Genomic DNA, 16,990 nt, shown 5'->3' on the forward strand with positions numbered 1-16,990 from the left:
TGCATCCATACGATAACTTGTAGAGCAGAGTAAGATCTTAGTATACCAAATAGTAATATTTATGTTTTTTGTTCTTAATTATTTAGAAGAATCAATTTTCTATTTTAACAAGGCAGTAGGTAGACTTATGGTACCGTTTTTATGCTGCTATCTTAACAAGTATATGTTTATTTATCAAGTCTGTATAAAAATATAGTAAATTTATGAGAACCAATTTTGTTTCATAATTTTTGTAGGAGAGTTCACACTTTGAAAATCTGAGTGAAAAATCTGTTATAAATATTAAACAATTCAGTGGTTTGACTCTCATATTTTACTAGAAATTCAAGCAAATTTATGCATAGTTTTCTATGTCACAAATGGTCTCCTCGCTCACAAAAGAGTATATATTATAGTATTAGGTTCAGTTTATTTTTTAAATATAACTTTTAATTGTGTTGCTTACAACCTCCATGGCTGATCAAAATATGCAGCGAAAGGTGATGCTAATTTACTAGTTGCATTTTTTCATGGCCCATTTCATGTTGCTATATCTTGTATTTTTTATTTTATTTTAATTCCACACTGAAAGGGGATCACAGTACTGGTGTGACCGTGTGACCCGCTTTGTAAATCACTTTTGAGATTACTTTTTTTAGAAAAGATAATTCAAAAGTTGGTATTAACCTCATTTAATAAAAAAAAAAAATCTGTGAGTAGAATCTTCCAATGCTGAATCATGATGTTTCATGATATTGGGAATTTTTTTTATATATCGTAATTAAAAATAAATAAGAAAACAACTTGATGGCTGTGGTTTTTGTAAAAATCACAAGACCGTAGATGTTGTTTGCTAGACCCCGGGGGATTTGAATCGGACAGTCCGGATCTAAACTCAAAATTTGATTTAATTTAGAGAATACAAATTCGTGTATGGACTGGTGCATTTTCAGGAAGAGAATTTGAAATTTAATGCAGCACCAATCTTATAATAATTTTGAATATTAAGTATTTTTCTTGTAAATTTTCTTTAAAAAGTTTATAAATAAAAGTATTTTGGAAAAAAGTTTTAGAATGATGCATAGTTTTTTTTTTAATTTTAAAATTTTTAAGTATGTTTTAATATTTTTTCTAAAAAAGGAATATAAAAATTAAAAACATAATTTTAATTTTTTTATGCTGAAATACGGCACGAGATGGAAAAGGAAAACGGTAGATGTGCAACAAAAAAAATGGTGTGATGGGATGGTAAGACGAGAACGAAGAATAGAAAAAAAAAACACTGAAATATATAAAACAAATCTGACCTAGTATTACTTGTAAGTTTAAATTTGATTAAATCAATGTAGAAAAATGAAATGAATCATTCTAATCCATTTTTCTTTAATTTGAATCACCTCTCAATTTATAATGTAATGGGCCGTGTAACCAGATTATTAGATCCGAGTGTTTATATATATATATAGCAGCTTAGAGCTTAAATCGAACTTTCCATAATCATATTCCTCATTTTCATTTCAATTAGTTCAACTGTACAAGGTCCAAATCTAGACTAAAATTTAATGCTGGCATCTGAGTTCACAAATAACTTACAGGTTACAGCTCAGAGAAGGCCAAGGGTCACATATTAAGAATTCCTATCATATGCAGTAACTCAAATTTTGAATTTTTGGACAGTAGAAAGAATTTGGACCGTTTGATTTACATCTGAATATATATTAAAGGGACCCGTTAACTTTGAAGTTAAATCGGATTGGTTCAAATTTTGATCCAACGGTTCGAATGTCTTAACTCGAAATTTTAGATTCTACGGAGGATACATAGACTTTAATAAAAAATATAACAAAATGATCTCATAAATAGAATAGAAATGAACATAACATGTTGATGAATTTTTTAAGGGGTGTGAGTGAGTATTTCCTAAGGTACTTGTCCGTGTAAAATAATTATAATTAGACCAAAATCAATATGGTACCTTTGGAAAATATAAGGGGTTCTGCTTTGAGATTCATACCAAATTTATATGGACGACTTGGATCTCATTCTACTGGATTAGCTATTGCACTGGATCTAATTTCTTTTAGAGGTGGTGTTTATGTTGTGTTGGACTGTTGGGCATGTGACTCATCAGACAAAATAAAATCACTGTAAAATAGATTCCACATGGAGCAGTTATCTGGGAATTCGCATCCTCTGAGATATCTCATATTTTGCGTGACCTTTTAGAAAATCTCAAACGTTAACATACATTATGCACGAATCTCAAAACTCAAATAATACTGGCCCGTGCGCTATCCCCGAATAGGAACCGGACACGTAGGTCACGCAAAATATGAGATATCTCAGAGGATACGCACTCGTTATTTGGAGCAACAGAACAAATTCTATTATTAAAATGCTATCTTATTAAATAATTATAATAGCTCGGATAAGGCCATAACCAGTAACATTCATTTAATCATTTTTTTATGCACATATTCAGTCGGATTAAATTGAAAAAAATATAATTTACAGTAGCCTTAATTTGTCCAACAAATAACAATTCAGACCCAGTTAGTTACCTAACCTGGTAGAATGAGATTCAAATAAATTAGTTTAGTCTAGCACGAATTTTAAAAATTTCCGTACAAAATTTGAGTTCAAATCTGCACCATGAATATATTGCTAAAAGAATTCCGTTACCATCACATATCAGATTGGCATGGATTCTGATCGGAAAGCAGATCAGACGGTCCGGATTCAAACTCAAAAAAATTTGAGATACTTCAAGGGGATCCGGACTCCAGTGACGACCGGTTTCCTATTTATATAATATACGAATAGAAAATGGAGTCGGACTGCTTTCTGCAGATAAAATTTTATAATGATAATATTATAAGCTAATCACTGTTAATGATTCCTTGGTTTGGTATTATTCAGCTGTATTTATCAGTCGTTTTGGCATACAGCTCGGCACGTCTATCTTTGAGGTCCCTCATGCCCTCGTTTAAAACCGTTCTTTTAGCATGGCACAATCTTAAAGCAGCCCCCTACAGTCACCATGCTCATCCAACGGTCAACGTAAGCACGATGCTCCGTGATGTTCTCTGCGCAGATAATGAATGCGGTTCATCGCAAAAAGATGCGAAGAAAGTTAGTCTTTCTCTCTCAGACCTCTTCCCACCTCCAATCACGCACTGTCCACCTCTCTCTCTCTCCTCCATACCTCTCCATTTTCTTTCATTCCCTTTTGTTAAGAAAAGGTACATTACAAACTGAAGAAGAAGCTCAATGCTACTAGTTATCTTTCTCCTTCTGTTTCTCTCCGTTCCACCTCTTTTTCTCGCGGATCCAGCGCCTAATCTCGCCACCGATCCCTTCCTCTCCGGCGGTAAGTTCAGGACCTCTCAATCTTCTCTCCATTTCACTTCTCCTTAGTAATCAATCCTGGGTTGTCACTGTTACAGCTCTTAACCACTCGTACAACATCGACTGTGGTGGAACCGCCAACTTCACCTCGACATTTGGTAGGCCATGGCTGTCAGATAGATTCTACTCCGGTGGCTCAGCTGGAATGATCGCCGAGCCACACCGGTTTGCACAACCGCAAGAGAGAACCCTTCGGTTCTTCCCTCCCAGTTCCTCTGGCAAGAAGAGTTGCTACTCTGTCCCTGTTCTTCCTGGAAGGTACTAAAGGGAATAAAAAAGGACTTATTTTTGGGGCCAAATTCTGACCAATTGCATTGACTCGCCACATTTGGAAAAATTTCTATTAATTGCTTGTTAGGTTTTTTTTTGATAAAATGGTACGGTTGCCACCTTTTCCATTACAAAGCAAACACAAAGTTGTACGTTCTAGAACAATTTGTACCAAAAATGGACCTTCACTTAATTATGGCATTAGTAAATTGCACCTAACATTTCTTATGTTGCAATTAGCAATTAATAGTAAAAGCACAATATTCAAGTAGTTCGACTATTTGACATAAAAGGTAAATTCCTTACAAGAGTGACAATTTTTGTACCTAATACCAGTGCTCATGTTTTAACTAATTGTAAAGTCTTAACTACTAATACCAAACAAAGGTGGTTTGAGTGTTGGTTCCGTGTTGTTATGAATTGGTCATGATGCCATTTTGCATACATGATATGAAATTTGTGCAAAGGTACCCTTATTTTATCAATTTACATTTGGTTTTATTTGCAAGGGTTCCAAAATTATTGGCTGTTAGCTGTATATATGCAATATATGCAAGGTACAGTAAATATCAAAACTAATTTGCAAAAACTCTGAAAACTAAATATGAAGTTTTTAAATTTTAATGCTATGACAGATACTACATTCGCACCTTCACTATTTATGATAACTATGATTCGAAGCTAAGATCGCCGAGTTATGACGTATCAATCGAGGGAACACTAGTGTTCACCTACCGGTCCCCCTGGCCTGAGCAAGCATCCAAGTCAGGTGCATACTCTGACCTAATTGCACCAGTAGTCGACTCAATTGCTGATATATGTTTCTACAGCATCGCCACGGACCCACCTGTCATTGCCTCACTAGAGCTTGCACCAGTGCATCCTCTTGCCTACGATGCAGCCACTACAGGCACAGATATGATTCTAGTAAACTATGGCCGACTCACTTGTGGAGAGAATTTATTTGGACCCGGATTCACTAATGACACTGATCAGTTTGCTCGAGTGTGGCAAACTGACTCAGATTTTCGTAGTAGTAATATTAAAGTGAAAGCGTTATCAGCAGGGGGGCATCAGATAATGGGTAGTAATCAGCAGCCGAATTTCTTTCCTACCAGATTGTATGAAACTGCTGTGACTACTGTTAATGCAAAGGATGCACTGGAGTACCAAATGCCGGTTAGTGTGTATAAATTTTATTTAATTGTTATGTTTCAATGACTATGGTCCCTTATCTTTGTTACTTGAGGGACATAGTTACTGTCTATTTTGGGAATAAAATAATCTGTACTACAAACTTACCAGCCTCTTTATAATGTCAGTTATGACATTTCTTAAAAATAACAGAGTTTACAATATAACATTGCTGCTTTAGTATTTTAAATTCTGTTGCTACTCTCATTGACACTTATGTTTTATAACAGATTGATACTAGGCTATCTTATATGATGTGGTTCCATTTTGCCGAGATTGATGCCAGTGTGAGCTCAGCCGGCCAGAGAGTATTTGACATAGTAATTGGGGGAACCAATGTGACCCAAATTGATATATTTAAGGAGGTTGGTGGCTTCACTGCATTCAAATGGTTTCATATAATGGAAAATCTCACAGACCCAATTCTCAAAGTGCAATTGGTCCCTGTTGTGGGCCAGCCCATTCTATGTGGGCTCGAGAACTATGCAATGGTACCTTTGGATATGGCAACTGTTCCGGCTCAAGGTAAGTAAAGTTGATATTAATTATTAGATAAATAAGGTAAATGTTTCTACTTTGGCAAATTACATATGGTATTTGAAAGTTTTACATAGTGCACCAAACTTTGCTATACACTTAACTTAAAACCAATACTGCTTATTTGCTTGGGAATAATTACCAAATATAAGACTAGTATGTAGCAACCACAAAAGGACTGGATTATCTTGAATCCTTCATATTTTCAAAACCAAAATCTTTTCACAACTACTTGTGAACTGGAAGCCAAAATTTAAATCCACTTGGGTTTAATCTTTATTCAATTTAGACTTTATAACAGGAAAAAAAAATGATTGCTAGGACTAGAGGCGAATCAATCAAATTAAGAACCTACCATTTTCCATGTCTTTGTATATTTGTTTCAACTATCAAATGCTGTGTAATATTTAATATTTTCATTATTTTTTCAAAAGTGCACTGGGTTGGATCTAAAGCTAATTCGACACTTTAATAATTGCATTGCAGTTGTTGCAATGAGGGCATTAAAGGAATCCCTAAAAATACCAGCTAGAATGGGATGGAATGGTGACCCCTGTGCTCCTGGCACATGGGATGCATGGGAAGGTGTCACTTGCCAAAGAAACCCAAAAGGATCCGGACTTGTGGTTACTCATCTGTAAATCTCTCTCAATCTTTTGGTTTCAATTTGATTTTACCAGATTCAAGCTATTGCTAAACAATCCCATCAGGGGCGGAACTAGAAAATTTAGATTGTGTGTGTGTGTGTGGGGGGGGGGGGAGGGGGCTGAAACGTAAAATGCATAACATGTGAAAATACATAATGTGCGGTCACTGGGATTTGAAGCGAAACCTCCACAACCACTAAATGGAATTCTAACCACTAGGCTAACAAGCACACATTTTAGCATTTCATTAGGGGGGCTGAACTATATAAAACTTTTATGAAAAATTCAATTTCAATTACATTATTAAAAAAATTTAAATCATGGGGGTTTATCGGTTACCTGGATCCGCCCTGAATCCCATAGACTGTGTTCACTGTTATAAGGATATACTAGCCAACCGTGGTCAATGAATGGTGCTAATGCATTGTGGTAAGCACATGTAAACTGCTTAACCGATCATTTCTAAGGGAGTAGTTATCATTGGTCAAGGCCAAATTTGTGAAGGTCACCTTTAGTAATATTTAAGTAATTCAGTATGATCCCACTGAGCAAAGGAAGCAAGAATTGGAAAATTTTATATAATCACAATTAGTCTGGTTGATGCTATTTTCTTAAATAATGAGCACAGTAACTAATTCTAATTACGCCCTTTATTAATCTGGATTTTACATTCTGAATGCTATACAAAAAAAGGAAAGCATTGCTTATTTGTCTAGGGATTTCTGTAGCTTATTTGTCTAGCAATTTTCCTGTAGATCTAATGGTATTAAATCATAAAATTGTCATTTAATTTTTTATCTAGTAAATGATATGTTAAAATCTTGAAAATCTTTTAGATCTCTTAATGGAACACCTTTTCGTCTATAATTGTGGATTCTGTAAAATATATGCATATACTTAATGATGTTAATTATATTTATATAAAATCAATTAATTAATATAAATTGTAATGTTAGTTATTGTATATAAAAATGTTGTTCTTTTCAGGGATTTGGCAAGTCAGGGTTTGAAGGGATTTATCAGTGACCAAATTGGCATCCTAACAAACTTGGTAAGCTTGTAAGTATCGTTATGATTTTTCTTATGTTTCTTTTTATCCTGCAGTTATTTCGATAATTGGGAATTGGCTATGAAATATTGTGTTCGGTTTTATTAAGCCCTTGAGAATCTTTTTGTTCAATCAGGCAGTTAAGGCCGTAACATATGATTTCATTATTTAAATTTTAAAATCAAGTACAAATGTGAGAGGGAAAAGAAGTGGACAGAAATGTTCTAGTGCTGCCTTGGCTAGTTTCATTTAATCACAGTTAAGGATAGATTGACTTGGGTATAGTTATCTGAACTAATTGGTGGGCCCAGGGTATGAACTTGGCAAGCATTAGCGAGATATATAGGAGTCTTAACAAAGTATAATATAAGAGCTTAATTGTTCATTAATGCGTTTTAACAAGTCAAAAGGCCTAGTTCAACAAAAGGAATTACTTCCATTGTCTAGTTGCAAAATAAAACAAGTTGGGGGCTGGTTGCCTAAAATGCATTACTTAAGGATCAAGTTTGAACTCTTCACTTAATAAGTAAAAACAAAAAAAAAATACTGGTTATTTATGAATTGGTGATTACTTTTAAACAATTATTAATCTATCTAAGACTGATGTACATCTGCAGAAACTTGAGTTATAACTCTCTGGGCGGAAACTTGCCTTGGGGTCTCGGGCATGATTCGCTTGTAATGTTGTAAGAAATTGTTTGACTTGTTAATCAAGAAAAAAAGTCTCTCACAAGAAAGAATATGTTGAATATTATGTTTATGAACTATGATTTGTAATTGTTTCTTTCAGGGACTTGTCATCAAATAAATTTATAGGAGACATTCCTGATAGTTTAGGTTCAAACAATCTCCAAACTGCGTAAGTAAAATTGTTTTTTATTTCCATGACATGCTAGCTTTACTTGATTGAAGTTTATTAGTGCAATACCATCCATATTAAAGTAGGATTTGCCGAACCATCAATTGCAAGGAGAAAATTTTTAAGTTCAGAGTTTATCAGTTGGACTATGATAAAATAATTACTTCAGAAATTATTTATTATATGTGCAGGTTGTTAAATAATAATGAATTGGGCGGCCAAGTCCCCGAAAAGCTCTATTCCATTGGTGTACACGGTGGTATAATAGAGTAAGCTAGCAGTTTACAGTTACAAATATCTCTATGTTATTCAAAACAGTGCACCGTTCTTTTATATTTGTTTACTTATTGGGGGGCTTAATTTCACGTGAAACACTTCAAGAATATCAAAATATCTCCTATTCCATGCAAAACAATCTGCGTTGTTTATTTATAACCCCCATTTTCTCATAACTGAATACTATGAAATATCGCCCATATAATAAAATACATTTTTTCCCTCTATATCCCCATTACTCGGAAAGATCCCCAAACTAACTTTTGTTTCTGAAATCAGTAGTTTACAGATCCAAAGTGTTTTTTTTTCCTGTTTCAACCACTCTTTTTTTAAAAAAAAAAGAGAGTTCCAGCCACTCTCTGTTTCACAAAAAACCTCAGCCACTGTTTCAGAAAATACCCAGTCCATCTTTCAGAAAACAAAAAGGACTTTGGATCCGGAAAAAAAAAAATTGGAGCTGAATTTTTTTTTCGGACCCATCTATGCCATAAAAAAAATCCTAGCTACTCTTTATGTTTCACTATATTTATATTATTTAATAATAATTTCTATTAATAAAAAGTTCTCGGAATTTTTTATTTCTTAGGAAAGCATATGAGAAACTTGTCCTTTTTGCAGGGTTGACAAGACAATATACTGATTCATCATCTTATATTTTTTCACAGCCTCTCAGGTAACAAGGGATTATGTGGTGTGCCTACGTTACCGGCCTGTCCGGTGTTTTGGAACAAAAAAGGGTTAAATACTACCGGAAAAATTGCACTAGCTGCTTCTTGTGCCTTTATTATCTTCGCCGCATTTCTGGTAGCTTTTGTGGTCTACGTAAAGAGAAGAGAGAATGATTATGATTTTGATTTTCCTCAAGATTTCAGTTGTAAGTGTTTTAACCTTCAAAGCATAATTAAAATAAAAATAAAGGAAGATTAATTTAAATTCATGGTAAACTTCAAGCAATCCGCCTTTTCAGGTTCTGAAGTTCCCAAGCATAGAAATTTTTGTCCTGAGGCACATTTGTCTCATTTGGTCTCACATTAAATTTTATTTAAACTTTTTGCTGGACTTGGAAGCTGTCCTGCTGATGCCAACATTGAACATACCAAGATATTAACAAGTCATATCCTATAAATATTTACAAAGTACCATTTTATTACTTTTAGATTACAAAATACCTCTAGGTTGACCTCTTCGGAACAAAAACTAATTTTCAGGTGAATAGTATATGCTTCAGGTGTGCATATATTGTGATAATAGCTGATCAAATAACAATATAAATAAGACGAAAAGAAAGGGAAGTACGAAATTGAACTCTGAACTTGCATCTTACCTTTGTAGATTTTTCATCGGCTATTGCGGCAAAGAGAAACAGATATCAGAGAGCAAAGTCGTTCATGCAACTTGAGATGGAGACACAAAGCTCGAATGGTCTTCATAGCAATGGCACCAGTATTTGAGAAATCACAAGTTGAAATTTAGAAGGATCACTGACATCATTCTGTTTTAGAACACGTAGAGTAAAAAAAAAAATTCTGTATTGACAAATGAAAAGAAAAGGAAGAAGCAGCTAAGCAGTATTACTAAATTTCTAACCTGACCTATGTATGTATATTCGTAGCCAAAATTTTGTCAATACTTGAGGCCATTTTATATTGTTTACAAACAATTCTAGCCTGAGTTTTGTGTTGTAGGTTTTCAAGTGAAAAATCAGGGTTTAGGGTCGTGACAAAACAAGTATATAATTTGTAATATGAAACAATAAATGTACTGCTTTGCAATTGAATCAGAAAGCACGACTAACCTATCAAACATCATGTCATGCATTTTTGTTCTTGGGTATGGTAGGCAGATATATTTTCAATACATATTTGCGTTTAATTTTCCGATAGACAGTAAGAATCATAAAATAGAGTATATTATCAGGCTTTAAGTTTATAAGCTTTAGAAAGAAAAACATTTGAATTTCAAGTGTCAGTGTCACTCTGACTTCTACTATATCTGTTGCTCCTAATGCTATAGCAATGTTTGTGTTTGGTAGGTGTAGTGGTGATTTTAGTATTATAAGATGCCTTAATGCATCAGGGTGATTTAAATACTTCAAGAAACGTTTTAATAGAAGAGTAAATTTAATTACCAAAATTTTAAATTTTTTCACAGTTTTTCCCGCCACTTGATTTGTTAACATAATTATTATGAAGAATATTTAACTATTTTTATGTAAAACTATTTCAACATCAGTTTCACTACTATCAATTATCAATATTAAATTGATCCAGTATAATAAAAGGATCATGATAACAATCCCCGCAGGTCTATTTCTGCAAAAAACCCCGCACTAACTGCCAAAAAAGTCATGGGGGGACCGCTCAATCATTAATACTCCGCAGAAACTGTTAGTATTTAACTTAAAGCATCAAAGTATTTATCCTGGATTTGCAAAATATTAATTCCTATGCAATGATCTCTATTTATGACTGAACAAATTAATCCATCAATTGTCCCCGCACAATTTTTTTTTTTTTTTTGAATTGTCCCCGCACAACTGCGGACCATTAAATAAACAATCCCCTCATAAATACTTATCAGTTATCCCCGCACAAAATTTCTTTGTTTTTTTGGATTGTCCCCGCGCAACTAGGAACCATTAAATAAACAATCCCCTCACCTAATGATAAATATTTCTCAGACATAATGATAAATACTTTATGTTACATAGATAAAAACTTCTCAGACATAATTGCAACTTTCAGTAAAACATCAATAATAAATACTTTTCAGACATAATGATAAATACTTTATGTTACATGGATAAATACTTCTCAGACATAATTGCAACTTACAGTTAAATACTTTTCAGGCATAATGATAAATACTTTATGTTACATGAATAAATACGTCTCAGACATAATTGCAACTTACAGTAAAATGTCTGTGACAATGATATATACTTCTCAGATATAATGGTAAATACTTGTCAGAACAATGATAAATATTTTCTTGAAATTTGTTCTTGAACTTGTCAATAAGTAATGTTTAATCAAATCAAAGTATTAATATGTCAGAGACAATGATAAATACTTCTCAGATATAAGGAAAAATATTTGTCAGAACAATGATAAATACTTTCTTGAACATCAATAAACAGATAAATAATTGTTAGCAGGGATTGTTATTCAAGGAAAATATAATTAATGTGGGGATTATTATTATATGATATTATAATTAATGCGGGGATTGTTAATAAAATGGCAGTATAATTAATGCGGGGATAAATGAAAATTCTTAGCAAAATTAATGGGGGGATAAAAGACAGTTAAGGAAGTTAATTTGGAGAGAGAGAGAGAGTGCGGGGATAAATGGAGAGACAGGGATGGGAAGATTAGTATAATTATTCATAATAAAACTAGTTGGCTATTTTGACTCATGCATCGCTGAGGTGAGAGATATTTTTTTTAAATGACCGTTTCACTCTTCTGCTTCGAATTTCATGCCTTATTTTCTGATTTTTCTCTGTTCGTTACAAGTTATCCAATTCCCAAAGGACCCAAATTCCTAACCCAACAACGATAATTTATGTAAGTTTATTATTGTAGGCAAATATATGTAATTTTTTTTTTCAAACACTTTCTCTTATTAATTTTGTACAAAAATTTTAGTTTATTATTGTAGGCAAATATATGTAAGTTTTTTTTTTGAGGAACTTATATTTAAGTTTTCTAGTTTGACAGTCTATATGCTACAATGGAAGCAAAAAAATAATATTTGACTAAACTTCTGTAGGATACGATCGACATAATTACATTTTGTTTCAGATTGAAAAAAAATAGTTGACTTTAAAATTATTTTGACTAAACTAAATGGAATTAATTTTTTCTATAATATTTAATGTTGTTAGAAACTAATAGCTAACTCATAAGTGCTGAACTAAAATTCTCTCGTATCTAAAATTTAAGATATTTTTTTTGAATAAAAATAAATTTTAGTTGTTCGATAATGAAATTATAAGAAGACAAAATTTTCAATACTCGGAATTGGTTTATATCAAGTATATATTGAAGTAAAAAAAATCAATTATTTTTTTGTGCTTTGATTAATTACGTATACTTTTGAATAGATGAATATTGACGAGTCAATTAACAATATCATTCGAAAAATAGGCCGAGTCTGCGAGTAAAAAATGAATTTTATTTTTGATCATATGTTTATTACTTAATTTTTTTATTTTCAAGCCTTTATGCATTGTTTGTTAATTTTATAGTGCTTGTTTTAAATTTGTATGGATCTTAATGTATGTATGCCTATTTATAGTTAAATTATAATAAACATTACATCATATTGAAATTTATTATTAAAAAGTATTCTAAAAATATATATTCAAAGCAGTATATATATATACATATCCTATGAGTATATTGCATAGTTACTAATTTCAAATTAAAAGTAGAGTAGGGTTAAAATGCATCATCGGTTTTGTGCCTCAATCATACCCCACGTCTCTATATCTGTTTACAAAGTTCAAACAGTCGATCCGAACAACTTAACATGTTATATATATATATATTAAAATGTGCTTAGAGACTAAATTTTATATTTTTTGAAATTTTTTTACTATTTTTTTAGGTAGGTACAAAATCACTGTTTTTGGATGGTCAAGATACAGTGATTTTGTACCTATCTAAAACAAATAGTAAAAGAATTCCCAAAAATATAAAATTTGGTCTCTAAGCACATTTTAATATGTATATCATATTGAGCGGTTCGGATCGATTGTTTGAACTTTGTAAACAGAAATAGAGACACGGGGTATGGTTGTTAGTGCAAGAATAACGATTTTTGGGTTAGTAGTTGAGAATAGTGCTAAACCAAGGGATTCAAGAATAGCACTAGATTTGACTATTCCGGATTAGTAGAAATGTTGTTTGGATTGTATGTTTGGAATAACAATGGAGAGAAGGAATATAATAATGATTTATGTTCGCACAGAAGTATGCTATACACAAAGTTTCAGGTACAGCGAGCTGTACCCTTTTAAACCGTGATTTAGCTTTTGAATTATGTTGCAAGTGCACAACTTTCGTTCAAGAGTATAATCAGGTATCGATCCTCAGGGACGGTTTAGTTCAATTCTGAATCTTTGCTTGTCTCAGTTAGGTACTAGATTTCTAGAAAAGATTGATTTGATTTGTTTAAATTCCTAAGTTCAATAACAAAAAAAGGAAAACAATTAAACATTTGGTTTTACTTTGATTTTAAAACGAAGTTTCCAGGGTTTCAGATTTCATCCTCAATTCTGCCTCTAGACCCTCACGCGACTCGCGTGCTCTCGCACGCGACCCGCGTGGTCATCGAGTGAATGCAACATTGAATCTGTTTCTGAGTTATTCACTTATGTAAGGATCTGTTGACCGTACCTAATCTTCCTAAACCTCAACTCTCGTTTATTGGCTTAATGAACCTGGTAAGGAGTTGCAATTTCACCTTCTTAGATCTACAACCTCAAACTCTCGTTTACAGGTGTTCAACCTAAGTCAATTGTCTGGTTTGCTAAAGGCATCCACTATCTCTCAATAGATAGAAATTTCACCTCTCGGTTCAATTGATCTATCTTTTCAGATCTAAGATCTACCTCAAATACTTGAACAAATTGCAAGAAATATCGAGGTCAAAATACTAGAAGAGATTCAAGAATCATTCAACAGTAGACATCAAGATTCATTTACACAATCAAAATCAAGCAATGGAAGAGTAATACTCAGACAATCAAACACAAGAAAAGCTCAAATTCAAGTTCAATGCATACAAACAGAATCTCAGACTACATCAACCCTAGAAACAAGATAGATCTACTCAAGCATCATAAAAAAAGAGATAAGAGAAGAAATCATGATAAAACCTAAGGAGGAATTGGATCTAAGAAGAATCTTCCAATCTTCACTCCTCAGCTCCTCCTCTTTCTTGAACGACACTCCAAAGGCCTTGAGATTTGAATTCTTCAATTTCTGAACTCCCCCTTCCAGTGGCAGAGGGTGGTCTATTTATAGCTTTCCCAAAATGAATACTTCAAATTTGGGCCTTTACTGGGCTTTATTGGGCTTCGCTGTCTGCTCTGGAAACTCTGGACGCGAGTCGCGTAACCAGTGATGCGACCCGCATCAAAGTTTGTCTGATGCGCCTCGCGTCTGTGGTAATGTCAAAGCGTGACGCTACCCGCATCGGCTCTGACGCTACCCGCATCGGCTCAGACGCTATCCTCATCGGCTCTGACGCTACCCACATCAGAGTCTCAGAATGTCAGTAACTTCCCTGATTTCGCCAGTTTTCTGCAAAATAAGAATGAAAGCGTAGCAGTACCACATTCTATAGATATTCAATGTAATAGAGCTATTTGATGGTTTAAAATGCAGATTTTGGTACGGGAATTGGTCAGAACAATAGATGAAATATAGTGATATCAATTTATTTATTTTTATCTTTTCAACTCACTTTTAGATTTATAATGACTTGCTAAATATATACAAAGCATCATATTTTTCAATAATACTTCAATATAATATTTAAATTAATATTATATTATATTAATATTTAAACTAATATTATTTTATTTTTAAATTAATATTAAATTTAATACTAATCTAATATTTAAACTAATATTATTTTATTTTTAATTTAATATTTAATTTAATATTTAGTTTAATACCAATCTAATATTTAAAGTAATGTTATATTACATTTAATATTAAAAAATATTATATTGATTTAATATTCAAAAAAATATTATATTGTATTTATTCAATACTAATATAATATTTAAATTAATATTTTATTTAATATTAATCTAATTTGATATTATAGTTATTTAATACTAATATAATATTTAAACTAATATTATATTACATTTAACATTTAAACTAATACTGTATTATATTTAACATTTAAACTAATACTGTATTACATTTAATATTTAAACTAATATTATATTATATTTAATCTAATATTTTATTTAATACTAATCTAATATGGTATTGTATTTATTTAATATTAATATAATATTTAAATTAATATTATATTATATTTATTATTTAAATGACTACGATATAATATTTAATCTAACATTTTATTTAATATTAATCTAATTTAATATTATATTTATTTAATACTAATCTACATTTTAAATTGATATTATATTACATTTAATATTTACACAAATATTTTATTTAATACTAATCTAATATTATATTATATTATATTATATTTAGTACTAATTTAATATTTAAACATACTTTAATTGAAAAGAATCAAATATTTTATTAATATCACTAACCCCACTAGAGCTATTCTTGCTAACCCACAATTTCTTTGAATTAGTAGAATAAAGTTATTCTTGAGCTAATCCAATTTGCAAATTTGTGTTTGGATCACCAAGATTTGAGAATAGTGGAGCTAACTCATGAATAGCTCTATTCTTAGATGATCCAAACACACCCTTTAAATAATAAGTATTATAACTAATATTCTAAATAACACGCTATAACAATTTCGGATCTTGAACGCTGAGTTATAAAATAAAAATGTACTATTTCAATTTCACTGCGACCGCTATAGCGGTCTTCTATTTGTACTCCACGCTACGCACTATAACACTACCTATGCTACATTCCCTTTTTAATGTTCTCCAGGGAATAAATTTCAAAATCATTTCGCCTGTTTGAGGCAAGGGCAGTACGGTCTGAATAAAAAGTTTCTGTAACCTCAACACTGTGAATTCAAAAATGCGCTGTTGCAAACTTACAATCGAATTCAAGAACTGATTCATGATTGTGTTTATTGGAAATAAATCTGCTGTTATTCTACATGAATAACAGGAACCTGTTATTCATATCCCATTCGTTGATATTGTTGAGTTTTGCGCATGAAAAAATTCGAACGGTTAGGATCGTAATAACAGGTCCTGTTATTCCTGTAGAATAACAGCAGATTTGTTTCCGTGTTTATTTGAAAAGATTTTATTCTCTCCGCTCGACGTTCAATCTAATCAGCATTTACATCAGCATTTATGAGATAGTCAAACTTTTTTTCCCTCGATTGTGTCTTCTTTGAGAAGAAACAAAGTCTACTATTGCCTTTCTTTCTACTTTAGTTTCATTTTCTCTCCTGCTCTAAACCTCAGAGAGAGCCTTTCTAACGTTTTTCTCACTACTCACTAGTACTACTTGCACAGTACCCTCACGCGACGATTTTCTTCTTAACTGTGAACTATCACCTTGGATCCCGGCTGTTCTCTGCGACACGTGTCTCTTTTGCGATCTGACATCCTGGTCCCACCACATTAGGCCTCCACGTTCTCTGTAAGGTCTAGCACTGTGGTCTTCTTCTCTCATTCTCAAGTTGATAATTTGTGTTAGATTGCCCCACAAGCAATCTATTACTCTGTTCACACCTTAGTCAGGTTTGATATTAGGTTTATGATCAGGATCGTGCAGATCTGCAGTTGCACTGGCATTAATTCAATTCACACTAGTCTTTATTAATACTTTGACCTGGTTGGAAAATTAAGTTAAACAATATCTCCTGTGTTGTCCCCACATGCTATATATATTATGGAATTAAGTTGCATAATTTATGAACACACTTAATTTTTTATTTATTTTACTGCTCCACTTTCCCTTCCTTCCAGTTCGATCAAGCAATATGTTGTATGTTGCAACAGTTACAACAATCTAAAATTCTGTTGTGTTATTTTTCCAGGTCTTGTTGCATTTTTGTGTTGTTTTATTTCCT

General features: G+C 32.3%; 1 protein-coding gene across 1 annotated transcript; it reads left to right on the forward strand.

Moving 5' to 3' along the window:
- The first annotated feature begins 3,111 nt into the window (after nt 1-3,111).
- LOC144568753 (Di-glucose binding protein with Leucine-rich repeat domain-containing protein) lies at nt 3,112-9,857 on the forward strand. Its single transcript, XM_078319134.1, has 11 exons — nt 3,112-3,349; nt 3,426-3,645; nt 4,293-4,836; nt 5,082-5,376; nt 5,875-6,025; nt 7,023-7,094; nt 7,701-7,769; nt 7,874-7,942; nt 8,134-8,211; nt 8,884-9,092; nt 9,551-9,857. The coding sequence occupies exons 1-11, from the start codon at nt 3,250-3,252 to the stop codon at nt 9,667-9,669; spliced, it is 1,926 nt and encodes a 641-aa protein (XP_078175260.1). The 5' UTR covers nt 3,112-3,249; the 3' UTR covers nt 9,670-9,857.
- The last annotated feature ends 7,133 nt before the right edge of the window (nt 9,858-16,990 follow it).

Source organism: Carex rostrata, chromosome 17, assembly GCF_964058835.1.
Source record: "Carex rostrata chromosome 17, lpCarRost1.2, whole genome shotgun sequence".
NCBI lineage: Eukaryota > Viridiplantae > Streptophyta > Magnoliopsida > Poales > Cyperaceae > Carex > Carex rostrata.

What these genes read in the sequence shown, in the direction of transcription:
- LOC144568753 (XM_078319134.1), top strand. Translation starts at nt 3,250, where the DNA reads ATGCTACTAGTTATCTTTCTCCTTCTGTTTCTCTCCGTTCCACCTCTT. An exon ending in GGCAACTGTTCCGGCTCAAG is followed by an intron (nt 5,377 to 5,874) that starts GTAAGTAAAGTT and finishes ATTGCATTGCAG; the next exon opens with TTGTTGCAATGAGGGCATTA. An exon ending in CTAACAAACTTGGTAAGCTT is followed by an intron (nt 7,095 to 7,700) that starts GTAAGTATCGTT and finishes GTACATCTGCAG; the next exon opens with AAACTTGAGTTATAACTCTC.